General features: G+C 34.1%; 1 protein-coding gene across 8 annotated transcripts; it reads left to right on the top strand.

Moving 5' to 3' along the window:
* The first annotated feature begins 5,003 nt into the window (after window positions 1-5,003).
* Window positions 5,004-15,395, top strand: LOC117704626 (olfactory receptor 4C15-like). 8 transcript variants are annotated; one of them, XM_076929114.1, is made up of 4 exons: window positions 5,004-5,188; window positions 6,928-7,001; window positions 8,364-8,496; window positions 8,970-15,395. In XM_076929114.1, the coding sequence occupies exon 4, from the start codon at window positions 9,847-9,849 to the stop codon at window positions 10,843-10,845; it is 999 nt and encodes a 332-aa protein (XP_076785229.1). In that variant the 5' UTR covers window positions 5,004-5,188; window positions 6,928-7,001; window positions 8,364-8,496; window positions 8,970-9,846; the 3' UTR covers window positions 10,846-15,395. The 8 variants fall into 8 exon arrangements, with proteins under 8 accessions (XP_076785229.1, XP_076785228.1, XP_076785227.1 ...); XM_076929113.1 differs by adding an exon at window positions 5,586-5,706 and having other exon boundaries at window positions 6,928-8,496; XM_076929112.1 differs by adding an exon at window positions 5,586-6,789 and having other exon boundaries at window positions 6,928-8,496.
* The last annotated feature ends 75 nt before the right edge of the window (window positions 15,396-15,470 follow it).

Below are 15,470 nucleotides of genomic sequence, written 5' to 3'. Positions count from 1 at the left end.
TATACATTTAAATTTCATCATTCTGCTTCATCTCAAAGAAGAGGGTGGTCTTAATAGTATGAAAACTTTGGACTATGAAAGAACTTTATGTAGAATATTTTTTCTTGGTTCAATTATAAAGCCAAAACTAGTTGAAGAAAAATAATGAGATCTTTAACCTAATATTTTTTAAATCTTCTTTATAACTTTTATAATAGCAAAGATAGGCATAGCAGCTTTCAACCATACTGTTAAGAGCTGTTCCAGCCATCCAAACAAACATTGTAACATTTTAAAAATGTTTTCTTGACAATGTTTTATAGATTTTCCTAACTTTACTCTTTCTAATAATCCTGATTCCTGAAGTAATTTTTGATTTGCTTATAAATCATATGATTGTTAAAAACATGAAAAATTAATAATATTCATGGTATTATTGGGAGATTTTTTTGTGCTGTATAATACTCACACACTCATTACTGTGCCCAATATGTGGTTGTAGTCCGGATATTGGCATTGTCAAGCATCTCTTGTCTCAAGGTTGTGTGAAATTGTTTTTCATCATTTCTCATTGGTTACTAAAGATCTAGTCAGCCAACAACTGGGCAAGAGAGGAAGAGGGAAGACATCTGATCTCAGGGAGGGGGGTCTCAGGTGGAAAGTGGCCAAGGCAATTCGCCATGGGCAATTTGCCATGAGCAAGTTGCCATGAGTGAGTTGAAGAGGACACCAATGGAACATGAACAGCCAGGGCAAGATGAAGAGGTCAAGTAACAGGGCACATGAGTGAGTAGTAGGCAGCTTAATCAGGTTAGATTGAGGTTAGAATGGATGAGCATCTGTCCAGGTATAGTGCCTGAAACATTTTAATAAAAATATCAGGTCTCCATGTTATTATTTCAGAGAAAAGGCAGGAGTAGAGGAGCCTTTTTATACATGGTATAAATTGATAGTAAACCAACAATACATATCCACTTTAAGTGGAAGTAGAACGTTTATGTAACAATAACCTTCAAAGATTAAACTTAATAGTACCACTATGTAAACCTGCTTCCTATTTTACTGAGATCTCAGCTCTAACATTTGAACCTCAGCAGGTCACTCACATATCTCTTTTAACCTTTTAAATTATATTTCAACACATATCTTTGACATGAAATGTAAAAAGCTAAAATCTTAACATTTCATCTAACTGTGATATGCATGATATGGCTATCTGTTTATCTTTCTAAACATCTCTATTTCAACTTATTTCTCAGTGTCTTTCTCAATACATATGGTACTTTTTATGTCCTCTTACTGGTCAACCATGTTCTTGCTATAGGACTTTTATATTGGGCCATTCTACAAACTGTCTTTGTAGTTAATTTACTGTGTTTTAACTGACAGAAAGAATCAATAAGTCAGAGAGGTTGTCCTTATACCTGAGTTTAAGAAACTGTTTTCCTTGTTTCTAAATACTACTTGGAGAACTCTTGTTGGTATTTTATAAGTGGTTTTTAAGTGTGAGGAACTGGGTAGTGTCTTCTGGAACACGATTACTGAGTTCTACTGCATGGGCCTTGTGATGGTTTGAATATGCTTGACCCAGGGAGTGTCATTATTTGTAGGTGTGGTTTTTTTGGAGTAGGTGTGGTTTTGTTGGAGCAAGTGTGTCACTGTCATGGTGAGCAATGGGACCCTCCTCCTAACCACATGAGAGCTAGTCTTCTCCTAGTGGCCTTCACATGAAGATATAGAATCTCAGCTCTTCCTCTGCCATTCCTGGCTGGCCACTGCCATGTTCCTGCCTTGATAACAATAGAGTAAGTCTCTAAACCGGTAAGCCAGCCTCCATTGTATGTTGTTTTTAAAGAGTTGCTTTGGCCATAGTGTCTGTTTACAGCAGGAAAACCCTAACTAAGATAGACACCATCAAAAATTTTCCCATTGATGTGTATCTGGAGTTATCACCTTTCAGGTCTTTCAGTGGGAACAAAATGGGATGAAGTCCCTGTAGTAGAACTCTTCTAATGTAAGAGTCTACTCCTAGAGTCCACTCATTGCATCTATACCTTTAGCTGCTGCCCACAGGAAATTGTATCTGTTCTTATAGATAGCACCATATTTAAAGAGTGTAGCTTGGCGTAATGGCTTATAGTTTGCTTATTTAATTAAATATTTTATAAAATTGTACTAGACCAGTAGTGAAAATGGCATCTATGTGGTAAATTTTCTGTGATTAAAAATATGGTTAAAGTCCTTTACTGACTTTTGGTATTGACCATGTATGTTGGACCTAGTGAAATTCCATTCTTTGGTACTTCGACTGCCATGTCAGAAATTACAACACCACACCTGGTGTAAGTAAGAGTGTGCTTCCTTTATCATATGTTCCTTCATATTACAGTTACAAAGTTTATTGCCATCTGTTAGAAGTCTATACTAAGTATTAAGTGGTTCTGAGGAGGGTCTGAAATTATCACCTTCAATTTCTTTCAAGGCTATTGTTCTGAAGTTCTGACTTACACATTTCCTGCCAGCTGAATGAATATGTTTTCTTGTTTTCAGTGGATGTAATGATGTGATCACATTCATTGATCTTAAGTTGCTGTGATGAGGCCTTAAATTGACTTGACTAAGATGACCAGGTCTTCATTCTTTCTTCTATGTAGGTTTCAGGGTAGGGGAAGGCAGGGATCTGAACCATGTCAGAGTATGACTCAATGTATGAGTGCTGTGATTATGGTCTAAGTTCATGGTTAGACATGGTCTAAAGATAGGTAGTCTATACTCTACTGTGAAATTCCAAGTAATAAAATTGACAAGACAGAAGAAATATTGTTCATGCTTGCTTGTACACTTCCTATCGTTTGTAAAATAAAAACTTTACAAGAAAGGAAATTGTCTTGGGGAGAGTCATTGAAAGCTGGTGAAGACGGGAAGCCTCATCTGTAATGCAGCATCAATAATGATGATGTAAAGGTAAATAAATGTAAGCACTAGAAGATGTCCCATTGTAGTGGAGATAAGTTCTATTGGGGAAAATAAGAAAGAGTTCCTAGATCTGAGAGGGAATATATGTATATGTATGTGTATGTATATGATGTATGTGTATATGTATAAGTACACACATATATGTTATATACATATATATGTATACACACACATATATATATATGTTATATACATATATGTGTATATAACAATAGGAGGAAAATTTGCATTCACTGAAGGGATAGTTCATAAGTACTTAAGTCCTGATTCATATACACAAGTTTTAATAATTTTGTTACTCTTCTCTTTTGCCTCTATAATGACAAAACATTTTCATATAGAAACTGATAGCTAGTCCTAACATTTATATAGATATTTTATATATGGATAAATGTCATAGTAATAAAAACATATGAGCATGATAATGGAGGACTAGATCTGTTAGAGCAGAGCACAACTTAAAACTATAATTTTTAAAATTTATCATTGACTAAGTAATAAGATTTCTATGGAACAAAATAAATTACAAAAGAATGAGAACATCTCTCTGTGGAAACTTACTATACATTTGATCATGACATAAATGATAGTGAGAGATATTCAGTTAGTGGGAAAGTACGGGTATTAGATGAAGTTTAAAATAATAAATGACTCTTTTCTCACCTTACCCATGGCTCCTTCTTTCTCTAAGTTTATCTATTCTGATTTGAACTGTAAAATTTGTCTTTTTTTTCTACACCTCAAAAAAAATAGTATTTCCTTTATTTATTTATATGACTTCTTTGTTGTTGAAATTATAAAATAATTACCACAATTCCCTTATTTTTTTACTTGCTCCAAATCCTCCCATATATTCCTCCATGTTCTCATTCAAATTCATGTTTTTTAATCATTAATTGTTGTTATATGCACGTATGTAATATGTATGTATATAAAATTATATGTATATATTATATATTCCTGAACACATACATATATATTTATAGATAGGCATAGACATAGATATAGATGTTACTAAATATGCCCTATTCATTCAATGTTACTTGTGTAATATTTTCACAGCAGTTTGCTATTAAGTAACTAATAAGACTTCTCTTCTTAGGGAAGACTAATTTTTTTCCACTCACAGCACTCTACTCCTTAGTTGCCTGTAGTTCTTTGTGTAGAGTTTTTGAAGTTTGCAACAGAGTTACAAATTGTATTAACAGTGTGATCATGCCAAGTATTCTTTTGTGTAAGTACACAAATATAAACTTTTAACCAACAGAGGAAAAAAACACTTCAGTTTAATTCTAGTCATTATTGAAGGGATGATGCTTCTGAGCTTTAATGTTTTAATATGCATCAGTTCAATTCTTATTTTTTATGTGAGGTGTGAAAATTAGTAAAATGTGACATTTAAGCTTGAACAAATTGGATATATTTCTTGTAGGACTTTCCTAAAACATTCCAGAGATCTAAAATATCAGTTTTTTTCTCATGCATCAGACTTAGTACTATGTTTCACCAACATGACACCAATAAGTCTTATATTTTCAACTCTATAAGAAAAGAGAAAAATTAATTGCCAACTTATTACATTTAGTTTGAAAGTTAAAGAATGTCAAAATCAGTTTCTGGGAGAAAAACATTACATTTTCAACAACCAATCAATATTTATGGTATAAATATATGTTTCATTCTTTAGTATTTATGGTATAAACATATGTTTCATTCTTTGGTAAGCATTCTATTGTCCCAGAAAATCCTTGTGTGTTTGTGTGTGTGTGTTTGTGCAATATTCTTTCAGAACTAAGCTCTTATATTTGGAAGTATCTTCAATTTGAAGTCAGAAGTTCAAAGAAAAGAAAAAAATCCTCTGATCCTATGAGGATACAAAGATAGAAATGTAAATGAAATAGATGAGGCTATAACACCACTTAAATTTATGTCATGGAAAATCAAAGTGGTGGAAATTTTCCAAGTCGTGAGGTGGGTGGGGCTACTCGTTCTCAAATCCCACGGAAAAATCTTTAAATTCTAGTTGTACATCAAGAAAGAAAGTTTCGCTTCTTTTGTTTCACCTTAATAACATGTTACAGATAGTATATTAGGGGCAGTTGTTTGCTGAAGATGCCCCTCCTTTTTGTCCAAGATAAGAAGAAAAAATTAAAAGGCGCCTTAGAGTCTGACTGGAAACTGCATAGACCTACTCCATATAGAATAAAGAGAGTCATCACTGGAATTGATACACGTGAGAGCTAAAATTCTTTTATTCAGTTTTCAAAAAAGATTTATAATTAGGCTATAGTTCCTAATCTGAAGGTTCTATGTTCAGTTGTGCAAGTAGAAAAATACAATAACACACATGAAACCTATAGGATTTTTTTTGCATTATAGGTATCCAATAAAAACAAAAAACTCATTAAAAAATAATCAGAATTTTGAAGTGCAACCCAAACCAGCCATTCTTAGAGGTTTAATGTCATTAATACTATTTAAATTTTATCTATGAGTTAAATATGAATCAGTTAAAATGCAACTAACACATGTTTTATTTTACCTCAACAGAATTATTTTAAAATATTCTCTAACTCTTCTTCATTTTAAGTAAGGTTAAATAGTTAACTTTTCAGAGAATGTCTATAAAGTTTACAGAATCCTGATGTAGAGCCATGGAATGCTGTCCTCTTTATACTTAATAATACATAACATGGAATTTACCATATCCACAAACACACACCAAACAACTACACAAGAACAGACATTAAGGTAAGAAGAACGACACATGTCACAGAGTGAAGTATTCCAAGTTAAATGTGTCCTCTTACTTTCTCTAAGTATCTTTGATGTTTGTGAATAATGCTAGGTTCCTGCCTTAGAATCCACAGAAAGATTGAACATCTGGAGCCCTGCACTATGTTAGTGTTAGCCATGGCTTAGTGTCTCCCTTAAAAGAGATGAATTAGCAAGACAACAAAAGAGACAGCAGGCATCATCTGGAATAAACAGCAGTGGAAACACAGAAGTGTTATCACAGCCATCCTTTCCAGAGACAGTAAGATTATGAAAATTATAGCATCTGGGGCAATCATCAGAGCATCCATGAAAGCCAAGAGAAGGACCTGAAATAGGAAGAGGCATGTTTCCCAGATAGTTATATAAAGGAATGTTCTTACCTAGATGGTAGGAATAAATATTTAATATATGTGATCATCTTTCTATGCTTATTTTAAGTGGCTTTCTTGCTTACCGGTATCTGTAGTGTACAATTTCTTATTCTATTGCTTCCTTAATTCATCTCATATTTATAATAAGACTTTAGGGCTGTGCTTATTAAGATTAATATTCTAAACATATTTATGCTTCCAGAAGTATTTACTCATAAGCTTTATAAAATCAATTAATGAATGAACCACTTTTGTTGCAATTAAAGAGTTATAATGGAAGATAACATAATTTTTAGAGAACACTATTTTATGGCAGTTTTATTTTATTATATAGAAGCTGTTTAAAAATCATGCTGACGCTGGGTGGTGGTGGCGCACGCCTTTAATCCCAGTACTTGGGAGGCAGAGGCAGGCGGATTTCTGAGTTCGAGGCCAGCCTGGTCTACAGAGTGAGTTCCAGGACAGCCAGGGCTACACAGAGAAACCCTGTCTCTAAAAAAAATCATGCTGACATCAATATTTTCTATTATTATTGATATATGTTTTGTCAAATGTGGTTACACTGTCTTTTATAGGTCTCCTGAGCTTTATCTGTGTTACTGTCTCTATTTTATGTCAGAGGACATAGAATACCATAGTTTGTTCATTGACAATGGCTGCCACAGAAGCAAGCTGGCATTGCCAGGTATTTGATAAGAGAAACTAAACATTTTTTAAATTAACTTTTATTTTGAATACCTTTAAATTGACTAAACTTGCTAAGGAAGTGGGTGGTAAAAATAATTCAATTAATATAAGTTATTTGTTCCTTTCATTGTCACAGACAATTCAATTTTCTCCACACAAAGAAGCTATCTGGAACAGGCAATCTGAGGGCAGTGTCATTCATTTATCTGTGTATGTAACAACAGAGAATTTGATTATTGTTAGTGAGTATGCTGGTTTAATAAAGCTGTCTTTAACCCTCATCAAAGAAACATTTTTATTGAAAAGACTAAGACCAGAATAGAAAACCACAACCAATCAAAACATTGAGTTTTGGAGACATGTCTGTATAAAAACATCCACAAAACACTCATACATTTAAGGTTCAGGGAATATTTCTAAAGAATGTGTGGAAAGAGTGTAAGAATCAGAGGATCAGAGAGTTTGATGTGCAATTGTATCTCCTAATAATTTCTGAACTAACACTCATAGATCTCACCAACATGAGCTGAACAATGATGACACCAGTAGACATGTCAAAGTTGATGGAAAAGTCCATGAGGCCTCAATCCTTCATAAAGAACTGCAGACAACTAAAGAATGCTAAGAGTGGAAGAAATAGTTTTCCTCATGGGAGAAAACACACAGTTAATTAAATACCAAATGGTCAACCAGAAATGTGCATGCTGCTAACATTATACAGACTCAAACATATTAAGTAATATAGTTCATATACATACTTGCATATAACAACAATTAATCATCATAAAGGCCATGAATTTTAAAGAGAGTAAGAAATAGTATATGGGAAGGTTTGAACGGAGAAAAAAAAGAGGGAGAACTATTGTAATAGTAAAAAAGAATATGTCATAAATTAAAAATATATTTTTCATTGCTGTAAAAACATTTTTTTACATATTTGAACATATAAAAAATTGGTAAAATGTTTTGGGAGTAGAATGTCATCTTTCTGATTGTAGAATGTGTGCTCACCCCTCAATACTGTCTTTTGATATTCTTACTGCATTGATGATATAACTTTTCCCATTCCCTTAAGAAACAATTGAGCTACATTTCCTATCAAGTTTAAACAAAGAAATGTCATATGAGTCTTTGGGAGTTTTTGGAACCCTAAGTAATCTGCTCCAAACCATAGAACAAATACCAAATCTTGTATTGGGTATGCAACCAAGAGTCAACAGCTCATCTTCTGACATTTTACCTGACTCTCTTTCCTGATTTAGCCCTACCAAGACCCTGAGCCATTTATTGGCATACTTTTCTCTATGATAACTATTTGCCATGGTTGTTTAAAGTTTGTTTAATCTTCCTGCTCCTTGGTGATAATTTATAAGAAGTTTTGGAATTCATAGTACAGATACTCAGGAGAAGTAAATTGGAGCACTGAGGACAAAAACTAATGTACAATTTACATACTTTCTAGTTTTGTTCATGTTTACATGATTTTTGTTAATTTTAAGTAGAATTCATAAACTGGGATTATTTTTAAATATTTTAAATAGTATTTTTTGTTTACCTATTTTTGACAAACAGGTACAAGCATATACTTATATTTACAAACACCTGCTTCTTGATCGATACATATCAGTAACACATATAAGGAGAACTTGATAATTCTTTTCATCTGTGTACACAAGTAGAAATGAAAGAAAAAATCATTCTGTGGGTAAGGCTTTTTCCTAGATTATCTGTTATAAGTTTGAAAATGACACAGTTACCCCAGGGACTATTGTTATACTTTTAAGTTTAGCATATCATCATAATACTCTCAGATGCAGAGATATAACTGGATATTATTTCTTCTTGAGAAGGTTATTTACATTTCAAATATATGTGTCATTAGGAGTTATACATGGTCAAACCAAGCAGGTTTTTATAAATCTTTGGAAAATTATTAATAAAGCCATGACTGAAATTCCATGTACCCTGTCTTCAACAATATCATAGCTGTTGGCAACTTTCATATATAGTCTACTGGACCATTAACTTATAATTCTTCATAAATTACTGTGTTGATTTTATTAAAATGTTCCATCAAACCTGAACAACATATTGAGAATCCTTAACACTTACAAGCAGAAAGAGGCTTGAAGTTCTTAATGGGAAAGAAAAATTGCTATCTTTTCTCTGTTCTTTCAGTGGACCAGACTTGAAACTAAAGTCGGAGATTCTTTCCAATATTTAAATAGCATTGGACATTTCTTTTCCAAAATTCAACTTAATCTCCTGAATCATGAGTTTCTTACAAATAAAACAGGTAAAGAATAGCTAGGACCTTGTGGACTGCTTGTTTTTTTATTTTTGTATTACTAATCATCTGAAAAACTCAGGAGTGGTATTATTTGTTTTTATGATCTTCTGTTTTAATTTTAGATGATAACTTTAAAAGATCTTGATATACAATACTTAAGCCTGTACCTGTGCACATATGTCTTTCTTTTCTATAAAAAATTAGTTATTAAGTCAATAGCAGGTACCACACTTATTGAGTACATTTTAGCCAAAAGTAAAATAAGTGATAAAAATTTATAAAGGCATGTTCAGTTTATATTTTTAAACTTTAAAGAACTTATTATGATGCTTGTTTATTATCTTCTAAAATGTAGGATATTTCTTCTATTTATATATGACAGCTGTTAGTTATCTCATCATTAATATGTAATTTTCTGACAATGGAAGACATAAATAAACATGGTCCTCACTTCCTCATAAGATGAACAAAATCTCAGGAGACTTTGTAGCAATTCAATTAGGATTTCAAATAAATTGCCAAATATAGAATTACATATAAAATACTGTCAGTCTTCTTCTACCCATATAGCTGTTTCCATTCCTTGTATAGAGATCCCTAGATTTTAAGTATTCTATAATTTATCTCTGCTTCAATCAGACTGATCTTTTCACTATTACCTTGAAATGTTTTTGGTTTTTTTTGTTTCTCAACAAAATGAAGCACTAAATATGATTTTGGATTTGACTAAAAAAATCCTCAATACTATAAATTGGATTGAAGCAAATGTTTATCATCACTGCCAAATTATACGTTCTCTATTGGACATTCATCTTTTCCTTGGAAACCATGCATAACCAGAGTTTTATAACTGAATTTGTCTTCCTGGGACTTTCACAGAATCCAAATGTTCAAAAACTAATATTTATACTATGTTTACTTATCTACATTGCAACTATTGGGGGCAACATGATGATTGTGGTGACTGTTGTCTGTAGCCCTGCACTCCTGGGCTCTCCCATGTATTTCTTTCTGGCTTTCTTGTCTTTACTGGATGCAAGCTTCTCCTCTGCCATGACACCCAAGATGATTGTTGATTCTCTCTATGAGAGAAAAACCATCTCCTTTGAAGGATGCATGATACAACTTTTTGCTGAACACTTCTTTGGTGGGGCTGAGGTGATTGTCCTGTCAGCCATGGCCTATGACCGATATGTTGCTATTTGCAAGCCCTTACACTATTCTTCCATCATGACCCTGAAGCTCTGTGGTACTCTAGTGGGAGTGGCCTGGGCAGGAGGATTCTTACACTCTATCATCCAAATTATCTTCACTTTGCAACTGCCTTTCTGTGGACCCAATATAATTGATCACTTCATATGTGACTTGTATCCATTACTGGAGCTTGCTTGCACTGACACTCATATCTTTGGCCTTTTGGTTGTTGCCAACAGTGGGTTTATCTGCATCATAATTTTCTCTTTGTTGCTTGTCTCTTATGGTTTTATCTTGCTGTCTCTGAGATCTCATAGTTCTGAAGGACGGTGGAAAGCTCTGTCTACTTGTGGGTCCCATATTGCTGTTGTGGTCTTGTTTTTTGTCCCGTGTATATTTACATATGCAAGACCTCCCACTGCCTTCTCCTTTGACAAAATGGTAGCAATATTTTACACCATGCTATCCCCCTTGCTTAATCCTATGATTTATACTTTTAGGAATAAGGACATGAAAAATGCCATAAGGAAAGTATGGAAGAGATTGATAGTGGATTCAGATAAAAAATAAAAAATGTTATATTTTATCAAAATTAATATAAAAGGTAAAGAGGTCAAAATTATTTCATTCAAAAAATACAGTGTGTTCATTACTTATTTGGAAGTAATGGAATTCTGCAGAACTAGCATTATTTTGGAGATTAGAGGATGTTGTTTTCCCTTTTATGTCTGGCATGTCTCCAGAGTAGGAAACTCAATATTAACGTGGTTAAATTTATTCTATACTTACTTAGAATCTATTAATAAAAAAGAATGAACCACCTTATCTGATATAAGTTAGCTATTAAATTCATGCTTTTAAAAAATCTGCATGAGAGTCAAGATATCTTAGACATTTGGGTAAAAATTTACTTATTCCACCTATTATAAGTAAAAGGAGGTCTCAATTTATGGTAGTGACCTCAGTAAACAGTCAGAGTTTAGGAAGGACAAGGAAAATCTTCACAGAATAACTGTAGGTTTCCTGTCTTTTGTAACTCCATTATTTTGTGGGAGTCCTATGCCACCTGCTATAGAGTTTGGATCATTTCTTGATATCTTGAGAGATAATATGCAGTTAGGCCATTCCTGCCAGTACATGCTTGTTGCTTGGGTTGAGAAGCATTTTATGTCAGCCAGTCTTGGGAACAGAGATGGGAGGAGCCCATCATTGTTTGTGAATGATAATCTCTAGAGATTCCACAAAACTAAAACAGCTAAGATCTACTATTGCTCTGAAGGTGCAATAAAATATAGGGCCAATATAGAATTTTAAAAAGAAATTTTTGAAAGAGGATTATATTTCAGTTTATATATCAACTTTAATTTTTTTGAATTTTATATCCGTCTTAAAAACTTGTCTATTTGAATTTAACAGTAATGAAACCATTCAAATTTAGGGAAATCTGCTTGTTGTAGCTTTGAGGAAGTGTCCTATTGATTTTCATTATGGCTGAACACATTCTTACTAACATTGAATAATTCTTTTGTCTTTTTGCCAGAAAAAAAGTTTGGAGTTACAAAGAAAGGGATGTGCTTTATGAAGGAGAAAGAATAGAGGGGTTTCTGATCCACACAAAAATTTTAAATAAAGCCATGGACATTTATGTAAACAAAGGTTTAATGGGTTTTGAGTATTAAAATACATAAAAGACAAGGGAGATAAATATGTTGTAATTCTTTGTCCTAAATACAAATTTTATAGCACTTGATAGAAAAAATATATTTAGTATTTCTTATACTGCTCACCTTCCTTTGATGTAACATTGATTTTTGTTGTTTGATTTCTTGATGATAGCCATTCTAATAGTTGCAAAATAGTATTTCAGTACAGTTTTAATTTGAATGTCCTGATTTGCTAAATATAATTTTAATTAAAATTTCAGCATATTGTTGTACATAATTTTATATATTATTTGAATATAATTTCATGTTCTTCATAGACTAGTCTATTCTATCTGATGGTAGCAGTATGTGGGGGGGCTAGGATGTTGACAATATCAAAAGATTTTATAATTCAGGAATGAAATGATTATGGTCTAAGAAGAAAAGCAAGACACTATCATCAAGCTACACATGTAGCTCTTTATCTTTTCTATAAAATTTCAAATAAATAGCAACCTGCTTGGAAAATATGCCCACTGCTACAACAGCAGCATGTATATTAGAGTAGTCATCTACTATTTCTTCCTTTCTTTTTTAAATTTTTTTTAAACTTTTTTTTTAATTTAAGGCTAGCTTCATGAGATAGAACCAATGTATTACATGATACTTTTAGTTTGTTCAAAAACCAGACACCAGATAGGTCATGGGCCCTACAAGAAAACTAATACTATTATTTGACATATTATGGGCATAGCAATAAAATTATCCCTAATTGATAAATAGTGCAATTTTTCTTGAAGTAGGTGGTAATTAACAGAAAGACTCAAAGCTTGACGATGTGTAGACAGTGACAAGCTTTCAAAAATTCAATTCAAATGGGCTGTCTTTACCACATGTATATCCTCAATTTCTGGGTATACATGTGGAAAAGAAGACAGAGCTTAAGAACCAGAAATGGTGGAAGAATTGATGGAACCTTTTTTTCTAGACACAAGAGAACAGATTCACATAGGAACTCAGAAGACAGACAACATGCACGGGATTAGCCCCAGCATAAACCAGATAAAATCCTAAGACAATGCAGGGGAAGTAGGCATATAGGCCCACCCTTGACTAAGAAGCTATTTGTAATGGATAGTTTCTGGGAGAAGGAAAATCAGGTTTTTATGAATGGAGCAGCACTAAGCATATTAACCACATGTCAGAGAAGGCCCATCAGAGAAACAGATAATTAACACAAAGTAGGACTCCATATATTTTTATGCTTTTTTTGGTAACTTTTTTCTTATTGGTTGTTTGTTGGTTGTTTTTTTTTTTTTTTTTTTTTCTGTTCTTTGCTTTTTTTTCTTTAGAAAGAGAAAAAGAAAGGGGAAAGAATAGGATATTGGGTAAGTAAGGAGTAAGGAGGATCTGAGAAGAGAGTTGGGGCAAAAGAAAGAATATGATCAAAATATATTGCATAAAAAATGAAAAGTTAAAACTAGAAAAACTTAATACCAAAATAAGGTTTCATTTCTCATTGATCCCAGTCAGTGAAAAAACCATCATGAATAAGGAGATGCAGGTAAAAGATGCAGTCATATGATCTCATCACTGCATCTCTGTGTTGCCTGGCTTGCTGTTTTACTGTTGTTGTTTGTTGGTTGTTATTGATTTTTAATTTTTTTACATAATTTTTTACATTTATGTGTCAGCTCATCTAATTTGCAAGTTCTCCCTCCCTGCCCTGGCATTCTCCTATACTGGGACATGAAGCCTTCCTAGGACCAGGGGCCTCTCCTCCCATTGATGTTCCACAAGGCCATCCACTGCTATGTATGCAGCTAGAGCCATGGGACCCTTTACGTGCACTCTTTGGTTGGTGGTTTAGGTCCTGGGAGCTCTGGGATATTTGGTTAGTTGATATTGTTCTTCCTATGGGTTGCAAACCCCTTCAGCTCCTTCAGTACTTTAACTCCTTTCCCTCTATGGAAAGCTTCCTAGCAAAAAAAGGCCCAGTCCTGAATTCCTGACACATGTCCCAGTGCTCCTGATCTGAAGACACTAGAGCCTTCAAGTACCCTACCCACAAATCCCCACCCCTACCCTGGTAGAATTTCAAAATTGTACAAAAACATTGGAAATCGATTTGGCAGTTTCTAGGGATATTGTGAATAAATCTACCTCAAGACCTAGCTATACTAACTCTGGGCATATACTCAAAGGATGCTCCACCATACCACAAGGACACTTGCTCAACTATGTTCATAGCAGCTTTATTCATAACAGCCAGAAATTGAAAACAACCTAGATATCCATCCATCAAAGAATGGATAAAGAAAATGTGATACATTTACACAGTGGAGTATTACTCAGCTATTAAAAACAATGACATCATGAAATTTGCAGGCAAATTGGTGGAACAAGAAAAGTTCATCCTGAGCAAAGTAATGCAGAAAGACAAACATGGTATGTATTCACTTATAAGTGGATATCAACTATAAAGTAAAGGATAACAACTGATCCAAAGAAGCTAAGCATCAAGGAGGACTCAAGGGCAGATGCATGAATCTCATTGAGAAGGGGACATAGAAGAGATATTGAATGTGGATTAGGTGAGGGGACTGGATACAGTAGGGATTGGGATAGATAGGAACAGAAGGGATCAGTTTGGGGACAGAAGGAGAGGAGAGTACTGGGAAAGACAACTATAACTAGGGGCTGGTGTATCTCTGGGACAAACTAGAAAACTAGGGCAATGAAAATTCCCAAGAATCTATGAGGATGACCCTAGCTTACTAAGACTTCTAGCAGTGGGGGATATGGAAACTGAAAGAGCGATCTCTTGTAGCCAGGCAACACTTCTAATATAGGGATTGGAACACTAACATAACCACAAAATCTTGGACTTACCACTTGTCCTGTCTACAAGATGTGCAAGGGTAAGGACATAGCAGAAATTGAGGGAATGATCAATCAATGACTGGATGAATTTGAGACTTGTGCTGTGAGAGGAAGGCCACCCTTAATACTGTTAACAATATTCTGCTATACTGTCAGACAAAAGCCTAACAGAGAGGCTTCACACAGCTGATGGAAACAGAGGTTCACAGCAAAACATTAGGAGGAACTCATGGAATCTTGTGAAAAGGGAAGAGAAAGGATCCAGAGGGATCAAGGACAACACAAGGAATCCTATACACTCAACTAACCTGGGCTCATAAGGACTCACAGAGATGGAACTGCCAATGAGAGAGCATGCATGGGACTAACCTAGGTCCTCTGCACATACGTTGTGAATGTTGGTCTTCATGTGAGACTCCTAACAGTAGGAGGAGGAGCTGTCTCTGACTGTTGCCTGACTTTGAGACCCCTTTGCCCTACTAGGCTGCCTCTTTAACCTCTATAGAAAATGCACCTAATCTTAGTGCAACTTGATATGTCAAGGCTGGTTGATATCCGTGGGAGGTCTCCTCTTTTTGAAGAGAAAGGGAGAAAGAGTAGATGAGGAGGGGATATGTGTGTATATGGGGGTGGGGGGCGTGAAAGTGAAGAGAAAGGGGAAACTATGGT

The sequence above is a fragment of the Arvicanthis niloticus genome, chromosome 2 (genome assembly GCF_011762505.2).
Source record: "Arvicanthis niloticus isolate mArvNil1 chromosome 2, mArvNil1.pat.X, whole genome shotgun sequence".
Classification (NCBI taxonomy): Eukaryota; Metazoa; Chordata; class Mammalia; order Rodentia; family Muridae; genus Arvicanthis; species Arvicanthis niloticus.
This window is presented reverse-complemented; position numbering and strand designations above follow the sequence as displayed.